We start from the raw sequence: 16,890 nt of genomic DNA on the forward strand, positions 1-16,890 counted from the left end.
GAAGTGTAACTGACAGGAAGTGTAACTGACAAGAAGTGTAACAGGAAGTGTAACTGACAGGAAGTGATACTGACAGGAAGTGTAACTGACAGGAAGTGCCACTGACAGGAAGAGTTACTGACAGGAAGTGATACTGACAGGAAGTGATACTGACAGGAAGTGTAACTGACAGGAAGTGTAACTGACAGGAAGTGATACTGACAGGAAGTGTCACTGACAGGAAGTGCCACTGACAGGAAGAGTTACTGACAGGAAGTGCCACTGACAGGAAGTGCGACTGACAGGAAGTGATCCTGAAAGGAAATGCCACTGACAGGAAGAGTTACTGACAGGAAGTGCTACTGACAGAAAGTGTTAGCGACAGGAAGTGTTTCTGACAGGAAGTGCCACTGACAGGAAGTGCCACTGACAGGAAGTGCCACTGACAGGAAGTGTTTCTGACAGGAAGTGTAACTGACAGGAAGTGCTACTGACAGAAAGTGTTAGCGACAGGAAGTGTTTCTGACAGGAAGTGCTACTGACAGAAAGTGTTAGCGACAGGAAGTGTCCCGAGCTTCTAACACGGGACACAAACATGAAGAAACTAAAACAAACCTCTCTGGTGAAGACGAGCTGACTCACACGAAGAAGACTGGAAGATGTGCAGAGAGTTTGTGATGATCAGAGCTGAAGGTGTCAGATGATGTAAACATGATCACATGACCTCTGCAGCAGAGGTAACAGGTCACTTCCTGTGTGTGTCTGCCCCCCCGGCTGCTCCACCTCTCACCTGAACCATGAGGAGGATCTGATGCTGTGTTGTTCAGCTGGGAAACTCTGGATTCCACCTGGAGCTCGGGTCTGAAACTGCTAACGAGCTCTGAGCTCTCGTCTCTGTCACTGAAGCTGGAGGATAACTGTGACGACCTCAGTGAGTCACATGTTTCTGTCAGAACGTCTTTGACTCGTTTGACGGCTGAATAAAGGAGATAAATAAGAGGAATCAAAGTTCCGTCTCCAGGTTCAAGTCCAGCTCGATGCTCACACGACCTTTGAACACAGCAGGCGAACAGACACTGGAACTTCAAACTGATCCTTCCAGCTGTTTTCACACGTCACAGAATCACATGTTAATGACAGTTCAAGTCTAGTTTGAACATTTGAATAAACATTTTTGTTTGCCTTCTTCTTTTGTCTCAGATTTGTTTGATGACCTGATGGAAGTTGCTGCAGAAACATCTCAAAAATAACAAGACCACGTCCTGACTTCTGAGAAGAACCTGAATCCGAAGGAGGACGTTCACCTGCAGCCTCATTTCAGATCCGTCTGTGAACCCGTCTGAAACCTGACATCACACATCCCGAGGGAAAACACAGCGAGCGTCTGTTAGCGCCTCCTGGAGGTCATTTCAATCTCTTTAAATGAAAACTGTTCTAATATGGTATTCTGTTTATTTCTCAGTGAGAACAGGTCGTTCTTTGGGGAAGAGAACGTTCTCACTGATGCAGAAGGATTTTTAATGTCTGGTTCACATCTGCAGTTTCATTTAGTTTCCTCAGATTCTGATTCTCTTTCATTACAATCGAACATTTTCAGCACAAATGTCAAGTTTAAGTAAAAAATTGTTTGTTTGATAAATATTCAGCAACACCTTTTTCCAGGGACCAAAACAAACGGAAGGTCGGAGGTCAATGAAGTAATTTTAAATGTTCTTTTGTTTTTAACTGTGGTATAAAATAAATGAGAATTCCATTTAAAGCTGTTTGTATTAAAATGTGTCCAAATTAAACTTTGCTTACCATCAATCACAATTTTGATCTTTATTTTCATTTCATAAAAGAAAAACAAACAATATTTATTTCTCTGTTATATTTGAAAGACATTTAAATAGAAGCGTTAGTTAGCTGGATATGCTAACATTAGCATATAAATTAAAACACATTCATTACATTCTGTGACATTTGGTTTTGGAAAATCTAAAAAGAGGAAATCGTTCTCAAGGTTCCTCCGTCCTCCGGCTGCCGCGATCAGCCCGTCCACCGGGGAACTGCAGGTCCAGCAGAGTGAGGTCCTGCCTGAGGGGGGCGCTGTTCTCATCGCACAGGAAGTGGCTCCGGACCGTGATGGTGAAGGTTTCCTTTGGGAGGGAGACGAGGGTGAGGATCCGGTCTGCTGCCACCTGGATGTGCTTCACCTCTGAGCCTGGAGCTGAGACACAGACAACACATCTGTCTGTGATGGTGGTCCTGGCTGGTGGTGCTGGTTCTGAGACATGAAGAGGTTACAGGAGTGACCGCGGAACACAGGAGTGTGACATGAGGTCAAGGAAAGATGTGAAGGAGAGGCCGTAAGGAGTTAGGAAAGGACAACCATTGTGAAATCTGACTCTGCTTACGCTCTGCATTTTAAAATGAACAACAACTTAATAATAAGAGGAAATACGCACAAATGTTGATATAATAAAGTTTCCTGACCAGAATAAAATGACATCTCCTGAGAAAAGATGTTTTCAGTTTATACAGAGAAAACTTTTAATATCAGTTACTCATAGAAATAACAATACATTTAATTGAAAATAAAAATCAAAGGATTTTATAATGTGAGGATTTTACGAGGATAAAAACAAATGATTGGGTCCATTCTACAGTCAGAGGATTAACATTGATATTTAGGTGTGATGATGAAGTGAACTATAAATTATCGTTATCGTGTGATGATTCAAAACATGCGTGGGTGTGTCCAGGTGAAACTATGAGGTTGTGTTGTTTTAATGTTGTTGCTGCCACGAGTTGTGGGATGTTATTTTCCTCTTCTATTCATAAAGAATGGTCCGATGTTTCCTATAGGACATAAGTTAGGAAGCATGGAGGCTCCTTTCCTTGTCCTTTAGTGAATTTCTGAAATACTTCAGGTCTTTAGGAATGTTCCTGTCTGAACGCAGACACTTCTCACCTGAGCTCCTGAGCAGTTTATCAGGTGGAGCCCTGAGGATCTTCTCCAGAGGAACAGGAGGAACCTGAACACACGCCTGGCCGTAGCCCCGCCCACTCACAGACAGCACACCTGGCCTGAAACACACGCAAAGGTTTCCATGGGTTAACTGTAGCTCCGCCCACCAGCAAAGATCAAACCCTGTGATTGGATGATCCTTTTACTCTCAAGTTAATGGACAGGTTTATTTATATATTTTTATATAATCCATGCTGGGATTCAACTAACTACTTAATTTAAGATATTCATGTCTTGCATCTAAACACATTTCATCTTCTCCTTTAATCAAAGAATAAAAGATGAACATTTTATAATTATATTCACACAGCGTATATATATATATATATAAAAAACAAAGTAAAGAACAACACAATACTGTCAATATAAGAAACAACTAATATTGTGCAATCTAATTAAAAAGTCTCAAATAAATGAACTTAAATATTCCACTGGACTGCATCATATCTGAGCTCCAATGATTAGTTGATTCATCTGCATTTTGTTTTGATTATCAATAAATCAGATCAGTAATTCTTACGAATCTAAAACGGTCCAAAATGAAACTCAACAACTTTAGTCTCTAAAGTTTGAAACTGAATAAAACAAACGTAATTCATCACATTGAGATTTAAAATGAAAATGATCATAGTCAGATTATAACACTGTTTATGTCTTTTTGAACAGGTATGAGTTTTCCAATGGGATCGACATCAAACTAAATCATCATGATGACATCATGATGACATCATGATGACATCATGTGTACCTGTAGAAGCGGCGCACGGCCGTGTGGGGCAGGCAGGGGTAACACGGGCTGTAGATCCCGTTAGCGTCGGTCCCGAGCTCGGCGGAGCAGCGACCACAGCCAGCGTAGGTGACGTCTCCGCTCAGCGCCTCCAGGACACGGTCCACCGGCGTGGAGCCGTCCAGGACCGGCCCACATGCATTCTGGGAGGAAGGCGCCTCCTGGAAGTGGAAGGCGGAGACCTGGACTCTGAGCTCCACGTCACCTGGTGGAGACAAAATGAAACCTGAACGTGATGAAATGTAAAACACTTGTGATGCCAGAGAAATCTTTTATAAATATTGGAATTAGAACGTCATCATCATTATAAAGGAAGTGATGCGCTCCACGAGCACAAAGTGGTTCCTCACTTCCTGTGTGAAAAGAAACTTAACAGGAGGTCAACACCAAATCCAATACCACGACGTTCTGCATCCAATACATCAGCTTCAAATCAGATCCCACTTCTGTTCAGGGTCTGCAGGGAGGGAACATCCTTCACAGTAAAGCTTCCTCAGAAGTTTATTCACACTGTAACTTACTGTGAAGTCCATTGAGGTGATTTCTATGTTATGTCAGGGGTCATCTCTGTGAACCTCACCACTGTACTTCTGAGACAGCAGCGTCTCCAGGTCCAGCTCCACACTGCAGCTGCTTCCTGCCTGGTTGCTCCGAGCTGGGAGGAAGTGGTGCGCCCGCCGGTCCGCGGGGTCCAGGGGCCGGACCGAGCTCCAGGGGGTGGAGTGCAGCTCGGGGAGGTCAGAGGTCAAACCCTCCCTCACCAGGAGGATGTGGAAATCCCACACGACCGCTAAGATAGACACGTGTTTACTTTGTGTGAGCTGTCCTTTAAAGATTAGTGTGTGTGTCCATTGTGCGTCTGCCTGCGTGTGTGTACCTCTGTCTCTGTTGAAGCGAGGCAGCCAGCCCACAGCAGCTCCCCACAGCAGCAGCGTCCCCTGGTGGCCGTCCGGCTGCTCCACAGACAGAACAGCTTTTGACTGAGAGGCTGACCTCCAGCAGGACTCCGCCTCACTCCGCCACTCTGACACACACACACAAACACACACACACCACAAAATCTGTAATATCTGGACAACACACACTTTGGTCTCAGGTAGAGGGAGCCCCCCCACAGACTCACCTGAGCTGATGTGTGTGCGTGTGACTCGCAGCAGGGCGTGGACCAGCGTGTTGACCCTCAGTGACCTCAGGGTGGTGTAGGGGAGACAGGTCAGGTCCTGAGGGGGGGGGCGAGGCAGAGACAGCAGCAGAGGGCGGTGTTCTTGAAGGTGTCCCCACAGAGCGCCGAGAGAGCGAGCATCAACCAGCTGCAGAGCTGGAGGGGGGGGGGGGGGGGGGGGATGATGAGGGCTGGAGGATGAGCAGCTAACGACGCTTCAGCTAAGGAGACTGCTGATTGGCTGCAGGGGGCTGAGTCCTACCTGGTGGCGAGGTGGAGGCGTGTCCGAGGTTCAGCAGCTTACTGCAGAAGGTGGACTGCAGCACCGTCTCTCCTCTCCACCTGTCTTCATTCACCTGGAGTCCTGAGACAAACACAGTTAATGAGGACGTCTGTGTCTGTCCACCACCCGACAGAGGGACACGCCCACTGGAAAGGTTCATAGAAAACATGTCCGCTGTGTTTCTCTACCTGTGATGAGCAGAACGTCTCCAGGACTCACAGTCAGAGCCCAGAACGCCGCCCGGCGCCACAGCACCACCTTCATCTCAATGCCTGACTGGTCGGTCACCACGATGGACGCCAGAGGGACGAAGGAACCCGCCGCCGGCCCCGCCTTCACCTTCAAGACCAAGTCCCAGAAATGATCTGACCTCGAGCAGTGAATCCTCCACTGTTCATAAATAACCATTGAGATGTGAAGTGTGTCTGTTTTGTGATGGAGTGTTGTAACCTCTCACCTTGACCTCCTTCAGGTGACAGGGATGAACCACCGCCACCAGGACCGAGTACCGCACCCCCGGTCTGTGACACCGGACCAGGGGCGTTGTGGGACCTTGGTGCCCGGCTGTGGTGCGGCTCGATGCCGCCTCCGTCCCAGTGTCTTCAGAGAGTCGAGCTTTCTTGACCGTGGGGGACGTGACCGGGGACACAGCGTCCTGGGAGCAGAGCAGGCCGTCTGCTGTGACCTGGAGGACCACGCCCCCCTCCTCCACTTTTGGGGATGAGCAGATTTGACTGCAGAGCTCGGCAGAGGCTCCAGGCGACGATGGCTCGGGGCTGAAGAGCTCCGGTGTGCTGGAGGACACGGACGCTGGCATCTGGGCGTGTTGTGGGGGGGTTTGAGGGGCAGGGCTGCTTGCTGATTGGGTGCTCCGCCTGCCTCTCAGGATTAGAGCCTGACTCAGCGTCCAGGTGCTGAGGTACTGAGTGCTGGTGCACACCGGCTGGGGCGTACATCGATGTGGAGGGTCAGGCTGAGCTGCAGGGAAACAGACGTCCAGGTACTCAAGAACTGAAGCCGAGCATCCATCTTCCTTTTCAAGATCTGATTCATCATCTCGGCTCACAGATGTAGCTGCGTGATCATCGGAGCACGGTTTCCTCTGGTCCGTGTTAGAGTGGCAGTTTGTTCGTGCTCGTCCTCCCGATGTCTCTTTGGTCCGATCCGCTTCAGTCGAGTCTTGGTCCTGATCAGCGTTTGTTCGATCATCTGGGACTCGATCAGCGTCAGCCTCGTCCCTGCTGCTTCCTGCTGCGTGTGGAAAGTATCAAAACAGGAAGATCAGCTCGAAACACACAGAAGAAAGTGTTGTTGATATGTTCTCAACTATGTCTGCTGGTTCTTCTCCTCTGGATGGGTCCCTGAGCGTCTCACCTGCTACAGGCCTCAGACGTCTGTCTGTCCAGGTGAGCTCCAGGTGTCTCCACCCAGCAGGGGGCCCATCCTCGTCCCCAGCTTCAGAAACAGAGGCCGGGTCAGAAGAGGGGGGGGGAGGAGCCCCCAGGAAGACGTGGATCTTTGACCGCTCACACATGCTGAGAAGATACATGTTCATAAGATTGTTATGTGAACAGCTTTCACTTCATTGATTTGTGAAACACCCTGAGGCATATTTCAGATATCAGAACAAAAACACGTGAACAAGACGTCAGTTCATTATTTCACAGGAGAGAGCGACGTCCACAGACAGCCCCCCCCCCCCCCCCCCACACACACACAGTCAGACTCACTGGTCTGACTGGTTCACATGATTCACGGCTCAGGTTAGAACAGGACGTCAGCTGATGTTTATAAATGAACAAGGAACGAGAACCAGGCTCGACCGGCTGAGCAGGTGGGGTCAGACTCGTGACCTCTGATCCTCACTGCTTGTTTTTATCATCGTCATCAGCAGAACATTTTCTTGATGATGTCATCAACACCAGAACATTGGGAAAGATTCACTCCCTGGTTGCCATGGGGATATCCTCAGATAACTAATTAAAACCAAACTGAACTTTGTTTGTTTGTTTGTTTGTTTGTTTGTTCCACGTCTCCTAACATGGAGGAGGATGTCTGACCTGTACTGCAGCCAGACACCAGGGGGCAGTCAGGTGACCTGCGCTATCCTCACCTGTCTTTCTGTGTCGTAGTAATAACTCATAATAATAACGTTGAGTTGATTCCACGGAGTATCGCAGTTTGGATCAACAGCAACATTAATTACTACAACACTAAGTCTTGTAAAATAAAAAATATGAACTCGTAAATTAAAATCATTCACTTCTACAAAACCCCTTTATCGACACGTGCTTTTATTTTGCACGATGGAACCGGAAGTGCAATGTGTGCCGCTGCTAGCAGGCTTGATGCTAACAAACTTTAAACAAATAAGTAATTTGAAACTTTTCAACTCGTGAATGATTCAGAACTCACGCGCCCTTTCTGTGTCACGTGCCCTGTGTTTGTCGCTCGGTCCGGTGCGCGGTGCTAGCTACGTTATGCTAAGCTAGTGTGTAGCTAACACGCAGCGCGTTATTTCCGTTCACTGCTCTCGTGCCACTTCGTGCGGGGTTGTTTTGCGGAGCTCACGCGCACGGGGGCCACGCACGGCCCGGTGCAACAGGAAGAGGCTGCGGGAGGAGGAGTCGCAGCTGCGGGACAACTTTCCCGGCTCCATTTCCTCGTCTGCTCCCGCACAGTCGTGCTGTGATCCCGCAGCTCGTTCACCGTCACCGGGGTCCAGAGCTCCACCAGCCGCCACCATGTACCGGTACTTCGGAGAGTTACTCACCCGGGGAGCGGGCCTGGCCTCCGGCTGCAGCGCCACCGAGTCCGCGCTCCCCGCGGCGGCGGCGGCTCTGCTGCGGCACCGCGGCTACAGCCAGACCGTGGACCGGGACGACGACCCCAACTTCTTCACCATGGTGGAGGGCTTCTTCGACAAGGGAGCCGCTATCGTGGAGGACCAGCTGGTGGCGGACCTGAAGACCCGGGACAGCCCCGAGCAGAAGAGGAAGACGGTCCGCGGGATCCTGGGGGTCATCAAGCCGTGTAACCACGTCCTGAGCGTCTGCTTCCCCATCAAGAGGGACAGCGGCGAGTGGGAGGTGATCGAGGCGTACCGGGCCCAGCACAGCCAGCACCGGACCCCCTGCAAGGGAGGTGAGCCCCGGGACACACACAGACACACACACACACACACACACCGGGCCCAGCACAGCCAGCACCGGACCCCCTGCAAGGGAGGTGAGCCCCGGGACACACACACACACACACACAGACACACACCGGGCCCAGCACAGCCAGCACCGGACCCCCTGCAAGGGAGGTGAGCCCCGGGACACACACACACACACACACACACACACACACACACACACAGACACACACCGGGCCCAGCACAGCCAGCACCGGACCCCCTGCAAGGGAGGTGAGCCCCGGGACACACACAGACACACAAACACACACACCGGGCCCAGCACAGCCAGCACCGGACCCCCTGCAAGGGAGGTGAGCCCCGGGACACACACAGACACACAAACACACACACCGGGCCCAGCACAGCCAGCACCGGACCCCCTGCAAGGGAGGTGAGCCCCGGGACACACACAGACACACACACACACACACACACACACACAGACACACACCGGGCCCAGCACAGCCAGCACCGGACCCCCTGCAAGGGAGGTGAGCCCCGGGACACACACAGACACACACACACACACACAGACACACAGACACACACCGGGCCCAGCACAGCCAGCACCGGACCCCCTGCAAGGGAGGTGAGCCCCGGGACACACACAGACACACACACACAGACACACACCGGGCCCAGCACAGCCAGCACCGGACCCCCTGCAAGGGAGGTGAGCCCCGGGACACACACAGACACACACCGGGCCCAGCACAGCCAGCACCAGGACCCCACTGGGACTCACTGCACATTGTAACACTAAAACTCTGCATGACATTATAACTTCATAGAGTACTACACTACACTTCACTACTACAGTATATTATCACATTGTAAACTTTGCATTATAGAACATTATCACAACAGGAGATAGAAATCATATGACCGGAATATTTAGATCGTTTATACAAACTTGCACAATGTTGATACAAGAGAAGGCACGCCCGCACCCACACACACACACACACACACCCTGATTCTCTGAGGCCATTTCCAGCTGAACTAGTCAGACTTGTGTGTTTCACTGCTCCTCGTTTTCTCAGCTCAAATCTCCGATAAGAGACAAAAGAGAAGAACCCAGAGTCAGTTTCTGTCTGAACCTCCAACACAGCAGCACTGACAGCTGGTGCACACTCAGACCTCAGAGCTGCTGACGGAGCGAGACCGTACTCCACCTCTAAGTTACACATGTTACGTTGATGCTACTCACACATAATTTAAAATAAGTTCATTAAGTAAAAGTTGAAAGAGCAGATTAAGCACACAGGTGAGATTCCATGTGTTCACATGATCTGTTAAAGTTCAGTTCAGTTGTGTTCAAGGTGATTGACAGGTTTCTGAAGTAGAGAATCCCGTGGCTGCTGATCTCACGTCAGCACACGTGGCCATTAACACAAGAGTCTGAATAAGACTCTGACAGGTCTCATGTTCTGATTCATTTCACCTGAACAGGATCTCAGATGAATCAGATTAAGACATGTGGAGTATTCTGACCGTCGTCTCCTAACGTGGACGTCTTCATTATAACGTGTCCTGTTTGAGTCCTCACAGCCCGGACATAAGACAGTTTCATCTGGGGACATCACAGTTGTCCCCAGATGAAACCTTTAACGGAATTAGAAAGAAAACATTCAGAATGGTAAATTAATGTTTCAAAACTCCTGCAGGAACATGATGATGATGATGGTGTGTGTGTGTGTGTGTGTGTGTGTGTGTGTGTGTGTGTGTGTGTGTGTGTGTGTGTGTGTGTGTGTGTGTGTGTGTGTGTGTGTGTGTGTGTGTGTGTGTGTGTGTGTGTGTGTGTGTGTGTGTGTGTGTGTGTGTGTGTGTGTGTGTGTGTGTGTGTGTGTGTGTGTGTGTGTGTGTGTGTGTGTGTGTGTGTGTGTGTGTGTGTGTGTGTGTGTGTGTGTGTGTTACGTAACACACCTGGTTCTGTGCATGTGTCAGGAGGGGGAGAAGTTCCCTCCTCTGACAGGAATGTTGACAGTCTGGTTGGTGTGTGTTTGTCTAGTCTGTGCATCGTTGTCGTGATTCTGAAGGTTGATATGAGACCTGGTGGAGGAGGTGATGGGTGTGGTTGTGATGAATCATTAAGACAAAGTGAACTCAATCAAGTCCCATGTGTTGGAATGTGAGACGGTTTGTCCCTTCAGGAGCTGGCTCCTCCCTTCAGGAGCTGGCTCCTCCCACACTGACTCACTGCAGCGTCTCTGTCCTCGTCCTCTTCACACTTTCTTCCTCTTCATTGTCCCGATGCTTTCTACTGATTTCTACTTTCTCTTCTCATCTTTAAGAAGATGAAGCTTCATCTATTTGCTCCACTCAAAAAGAAAGACTACTACCCCCCCACCTGACAACACGCCCCGTCTACAAACCAATCAGATTCAAGCATAGGTAGACTCCGCCCACGTAGGTGATGATGACAGGACGTCTTTAATCCCTAAACTACAACATGAAAACAGAACTAACAGATCAGAGGAAACATGGAACAAACAAACAAACAAACACATGAAGCTTCAGAGGAAACGTGTTTGAAAGCAGAAGCATAAGTTTGTTGTGGTGTGTTTCAGGTATTCGTTACAGTAATGACGTGTCTATAGACGAGGTGAAAGCTCTGGCCTCGCTGATGACGTACAAATGTGCTGTGGTTGGTGAGTACACACACACACACACACACACACACACACACACCCCTCTCTGTGTTGTTGTGTTTGTTCTGTTCTTGAATTAAGTGCATTTATTCCAGATGTTCCGTTTGGTGGAGCCAAAGCCGGAGTGAAGATCAACCCAAAGAATTATTCAGTGAGTTCAGACACATCTCTTTCTCCTCTCTGACCTCACTCGTCCGCCATGTGGGACCAGGATCCAGAAGAGCTCGGGCTCCGACAGATGAGAATCGAAACATGTTTGAATCAACGTTAGAACCGAGGTGTCTTCTTCACATGAGTTAACGAGCAGGAAGTGGTCACATGTTTCTGACACAGGGGGGACACAGCGTTCAATCACACAGGAAGCTGTCACACCAGCAGGAAGTAGATATTGTGGATTAAACATCTGAATGTGTTGATTAGTGTTAAAGACGAGCAGCTCTTTAAAATGTTGTGTCACAGGAAATCAAACAGTTTGGAAACGACTGTAATGAATTGTAATATTACATCCTCGGATGATTCATTGGTAATATTACGAATTAATATTATTCAGAAACTTTTCAAATATAAGCTTGATGGGGACATCTGCTGGTCAGAGTTAGGGAAAGCACTGTGTGCTATAGAAATACTTTCACACACGCATAGAAATATGGTCAATTACAGTCTGACCCCTGTGGACGTTTGGAGCCTAAACCCAATAAAGAAATTGGGAGTAATATATTTAAAATATTAAAGCAGCTGATATACATATCAAAAGAGAAACCCTAAGAAACCCTAACCGCACGAACAAAGTTTTTATATTTCTACATGGTTTATTCTCCTCATATCAGTAAGTGATTAAATATCAGTTTGTGCCAAAACTAGAAGGAACTCTAACAAAACTCTTTGTTTGACTCCGATCATCATGTTGTCAGACACACAACCACGATCTGCGCTCCATCACATCACAGCCGCTGTTCCCTGCTTCTCATCTGTAACTGGTTTCAGAGAATCAGTCTGTGCCTGTCAAACATTTACACCTGAGAACAGGACAACACAACGTTCAGGTTCACACACACACAAAGTCCCACACACACACAGTTTGCTGAGCCACCAGTATTCACTTTCTCTCGCTCCAACATGATGACTCAATACATTTCTCTCTCTCTCTCTCTCTCTCTCTCTCTCTCTCTCTCTCAATCTCTGGTTGAATTCTGGGTAAATGTTTGCTCGACCTTTGCTCCGAGTCCTGCTGACCTCTGACCTTTAACCTCTGACTTTCTCATGTGCAGAAGTTCCAGGAAGTAGATTCAGTTTAAACGGATGTCAGGTGTCATTGAAACAGAGTCAGTGTGATGTCATCAGTGTCTTTGTGCTTCAGGACAATGAGCTGGAGAAGATCACCAGGAGGTTCACCATCGAACTCGCCAAGAAAGGTTTCATCGGTGAGTGAAGGACCGATACACAAATCTTTCTCCAGAGTTCATTTAGATTATGATTATTTAAATTGTGCGATTCAGCAGTTTGTGTTATTGGTGGTTGTTGTGCTGTGCAGGACCTGGTATCGACGTTCCTGCCCCAGACATGAGCACCGGGGAGAGGGAGATGTCCTGGATCGCAGACACCTACGCCACCACCATGGGCTACCTGGTGAGGCCCTGAGACTCCAGACATCCTGTGTGTGTGGAGCGTCTGACTCCAGAGCAGCTGAGCTTTAAGTTTCCTCTGTGCTCTCTCTGTTCCTCTTCCACCTCCAGGACATCAACGCTCACGCCTGTGTCACCGGGAAGCCCATCAGCCAGGGAGGGATCCACGGCCGCATCTCGGCCACCGGCAGAGGCGTCTTCCACGGCATCGAGAACTTCATCAACGAGGCGGCGTACATGAGCCAGCTGGGAATGTGTCCCGGCTTCCAGGACAAGACCTTCGTCATCCAGGTACCAACCCTCTTCTTCAAAAATTAACATATATTTGACAGTTTCAGCTTTTGAAATAATATACACAACATTTTATTTTCATCATTGATTGTTTTTTTTCAGCCAACAGTCCTCGACCAGTTTCTAATATAATAGATTTACAGTTATTTTAGTTTTTAAAATCATCTGCCTGCTCTGCATTGATCTTAACCTTCTGAGGTTGGTCTTCATCCTCAGAAACCAGAACAAATGTCTCCCCCTGCTTTCTCCATTCTTCCTCATCAATCCCTCCTCCTCCTCCCCTTCATCAGAATGCTCAGTGACTCCTTCAGCAGATGAATCACACGTCACCCACAACCTCAGGATTTTAATCTTGACTCATTCTTTGTCATTTGGTTCATTAATTCTCAAACTCACGGGTCCAGAGCTCAGATCTCAGATCTGATCTGTGGATCCTCCGATCAGAATTAAAACATCAATGCTAACATGCTAGCATGCTAACATGCTAACAAGCAGCAGGTATACAGATCAGTTAAACAGCCCTGAACTGTTCAGTGGACATGTTCCCATACTGACCTGAAGACTGATCATGATCCACGTTGAGAGAGTGCCTCCTCCTGTCTGACGTCAGTACTGCGGGTTGTCTGTGCCCTCTGCTCTGCCTGCAGGGCTTCGGCAACGTGGGGCTTCACTCCATGCGCTACCTCCATCGCTCCGGAGCCAAATGTGTCGGGGTCGCAGAAATGGACGGAAGCATCTGGAACCCCAACGGCATCGACCCCAAAGAGCTGGAGGACTACAAACTGGTCAGTAACACACCTTCAAACGGGTCTGTAACACAACTTCAAACTGGTCAGTAACACAACTTCAAACTGGTCAGTAACACAACTTCAAACTGGTCTGTAACACAACTTCAAACTGGTCAGTAGTAACACACCTTCAAACTGGTCAGTAACACAACTTCAAACTGGTCAGTAACACAACTTCAAACTGGTCAGTAACACAACTTCAAACTGGTCAGTAACACAACCACAAACTGGTCAGTAGTAACACACCTTCAAACTGGTCAGTAACACAACTTCAAACTGGTCAGTAACACAACTTCAAACTGGTCAGTAGTAACACACCTTCAAACTGGTCAGTAACACAACCACAAACTGGTCAGTAGTAACACACCTTCAAACTGGTCAGTAACACAACTTCAAACTGGTCAGTAACACAACTTCAAACTGGTCAGTAACACAACTTCAAACTGGTCAGTAACACAACCACAAACTGGTCAGTAACACAACCACAAACTGGTCTGTAACACAACTTCAAACTGGTCTGTAACACAACTTCAAACTGGTCAGTAACACAACCACAAACTGGTCTGTAGTAACACACCTTCAAACTGGTCAGTAACACAACCACAAGCTGGTCTGTAGTAACACAACCACAAGCTGGTCTGTAGTAGCACAACCACAAACTGGTCTATAGTAACACAACTACAAACTGGTCTGTAACACAACCACAAACTGGTCTGTAACACAACCACAAACTGGTCTGTAACACAACCACAAACTGGTCAGTAACACAACTTCAAACTGGTTTGATCTCAGAGTCCAGCTGTTGTCGTTCCCATGTTAAAGTCGTCGGTGATAATTCGTCGGTTCTTGGTCGATGTCGTGAAACCTTATTAACGTTGGTCTCCAGGAGAACCGGACGATCGTGGGCTTCCCGAACTCGACGCCGTACGAAGGAAGTCTCCTTGAGGCCGAGTGCGACATCCTGCTGCCGGCCGCCGGGGAGAAGCAGCTGACCAGGAGCAACGCACACAAGATCAAAGCCAAGGTGACACACACAAATAAACAGGAAATAAAGTTCAAACCAAAAGAGTCTTTCTGATTCTAACAAGATCGTGTTGTTATGTTACTAAACTTTCTGTTGAGAAAGTTAAAGGAAGAACTCATTTAATAGAACGTTTGAACACAAAGAGCCTTTGATGTTCTGCTCAGATCATCGCCGAGGGCGCCAACGGGCCGACCACGCCCGAGGCCGACCGCATCTTCCTGGAGAGGAACATCATGGTGATCCCGGTCAGTGGAGTCTGTTGCAGTCAGTGGACCATCTGCATTCAGACCTTCAGAAGTCTAATACCCTCTGCTCGTCTCCTTGTCTCCTCTGCTCGTCTCCTTGTCTCGTCTCCTCTGACAGGACATGTATCTGAACGCCGGTGGTGTCACGGTGTCCTACTTCGAGTGGTTGAAGAATCTGAACCACGTCAGTTACGGTCGACTCACCTTCAAGTATGAGCGAGAGTCCAACTACCAACTGCTCAGTGAGTGACAACCCACTTTGAAACACAGTGTGGTACGCAGCGCCCCCTGGTGGCTCTCTGAAGCACTGACGCTGTGTGTCTCTCCTCAGTGTCGGTTCAGGAGAGTTTGGAGAGAAAGTTTGGGAAACATGGAGGAGCCATCCCCATCGTGCCCACCTCCGAGTTCCAGAACAGGATCTCTGTGAGCACAGTCACTCCTCCTCCTCCTCCTCCTCCTCCTCCTCCTCCTCCTTCATTCATGTCATCTCCTCTTTCTCTTTCTACTCCATCTTCTCCTCCTTCTCCTCCTTCTCCTCCTATGGTGTTGTAACTGTGCTTTCTTTGCAGGGAGCATCTGAGAAGGACATTGTTCACTCAGGCCTGGCCTACACCATGGAGCGCTCTGCCAGGGTAACACACACCCCCACACAACAGCACACACATAACAACACACACACATCGACACAACTGCAAACACAACCCTACAGTGTTTTATATTCCCTGTCTGTAACATTTCTCTTCTTATTCCTCTTGTTTTTTCCCTTCTCTCCTTCCTCTCCTTCCCCTCTCTCTCTCCCCTCATGCAGCAAATCATGAGAACAGCCAACAAGTACAACTTGGGTCTCGACCTGCGGACGGCGGCGTACGTCAACGCCATCGAGAAAGTCTTCCATGTTTACAGGGACGCTGGTCTCACCTTCACATAGACTCACCTCCATCCACCTGCACGTCTGTTACCTGTCTGTTACCTGTCTGTTACCTGTCTGTTACCTGTCTGTTACCTGTCTGTTACCTGTCTGTCCCCTGTCTGTCCCCTGTCTGTCCCCTGTCTGTCCCCTGTCTGTCCCCTGTCTGTCCCCTGTCTGTCCCCTGTCTGTCCCCTGTCTGTCCCCTGTCTTCAGAGCAGAGTTTACAGTTCCTTGTGGCAGTCTGATGAAGATGCTGAATCCCTGCGTCTGTTTCTTTCTGCTCACAATCTATTTTTCTCTTGAATTAACGGAGAAACCTCAGGTCTTCAGCTTTAAAAGGGGCGTGTCCCCACTGTGCTGCTCCCTCACGAATCCTTAGTCATCCTGAATAGAGAGATTTGAGTATATATAATTACTGTTATCTAAAATAAGCCTTAATACCACAGAGACGTGACACCATTTGCCTGAGATACACATTGAGGCCAAAAGTATGCGCACACCCTCATTTTATATATTTATGAAAATATTTCTATTCAATAAATAATGGAATTTTTACTTCCATTAACAATTTACGATAATTTTCTAAACATTTCTCGAAAGTATTAGAATCGGCTTTAAGACGAGACAACGGATAATCCTAGTCAAATCATTATCTGAAGCAAAAGTAATAGAATATCTTTCCTGATATTAACATGAACATCAGATAATCTCTAACAACTCCCTCTGGACCTAGAGATTATCCTCTGATAACGAGGGATTATTGTTTCGGGGAGAGGAGTAAAGCACAGACACGGAATGATCCTGTTATTGATTTGAAATGGAACAGGAGCCCAGTGTCAGGTGTCCACATACTTTTGTCCAGTTGTGTACTTGCTGTTCTTTTTGTATCGTGCGTCGCACACGTGCCTCAGGACCTCAGCTTTGATATCGACTTTATTAAAAGATCATTCCTGTGTC

General features: G+C 48.3%; 2 protein-coding genes across 7 annotated transcripts; one reads left to right on the forward strand and one right to left on the reverse strand.

Annotated features, from left to right (window-relative positions):
• Positions 1-1,785: 1,785 nt before the first annotated feature.
• On the reverse strand, positions 1,786-8,133 carry shld2 (shieldin complex subunit 2). 5 transcript variants are annotated; one of them, XM_062400337.1, is made up of 11 exons: positions 7,637-7,795; positions 6,596-6,756; positions 5,679-6,472; positions 5,410-5,560; positions 5,201-5,302; positions 4,900-5,094; positions 4,654-4,800; positions 4,357-4,566; positions 3,738-3,981; positions 2,933-3,048; positions 1,786-2,188 (listed from the first exon to the last, which is right to left on the reverse strand). In XM_062400337.1, exons 2-11 carry the CDS (start codon positions 6,753-6,755, stop codon positions 1,977-1,979), a joined length of 2,331 nt encoding a protein of 776 aa, XP_062256321.1. In that variant the 5' UTR covers position 6,756; positions 7,637-7,795; the 3' UTR covers positions 1,786-1,976. The 5 variants fall into 5 exon arrangements, with proteins under 5 accessions (XP_062256321.1, XP_062256320.1, XP_062256318.1 ...); XM_062400336.1 differs by having other exon boundaries at positions 1,786-2,245; positions 7,637-7,777; XM_062400334.1 differs by lacking the exon at positions 7,637-7,795 and adding an exon at positions 7,995-8,133 and having other exon boundaries at positions 1,786-2,245; positions 4,654-5,094.
• On the forward strand, positions 7,951-16,890 carry glud1a (glutamate dehydrogenase 1a). 2 transcript variants are annotated; one of them, XM_062400338.1, is made up of 13 exons: positions 7,951-8,365; positions 10,973-11,053; positions 11,149-11,204; positions 12,411-12,474; positions 12,585-12,679; positions 12,787-12,966; positions 13,614-13,751; positions 14,641-14,778; positions 14,943-15,023; positions 15,142-15,265; positions 15,355-15,446; positions 15,593-15,655; positions 15,832-16,890. In XM_062400338.1, the coding sequence occupies exons 1-13, from the start codon at positions 7,966-7,968 to the stop codon at positions 15,949-15,951; spliced, it is 1,632 nt and encodes a 543-aa protein (XP_062256322.1). In that variant the 5' UTR covers positions 7,951-7,965; the 3' UTR covers positions 15,952-16,890. The 2 variants fall into 2 exon arrangements, with proteins under 2 accessions (XP_062256322.1, XP_062256323.1); XM_062400339.1 differs by lacking the exon at positions 7,951-8,365 and adding an exon at positions 9,015-9,075.

The sequence above is a fragment of the Platichthys flesus genome, chromosome 12 (genome assembly GCF_949316205.1).
Source record: "Platichthys flesus chromosome 12, fPlaFle2.1, whole genome shotgun sequence".
In the NCBI taxonomy this organism is placed as follows: domain Eukaryota; kingdom Metazoa; phylum Chordata; class Actinopteri; order Pleuronectiformes; family Pleuronectidae; genus Platichthys; species Platichthys flesus.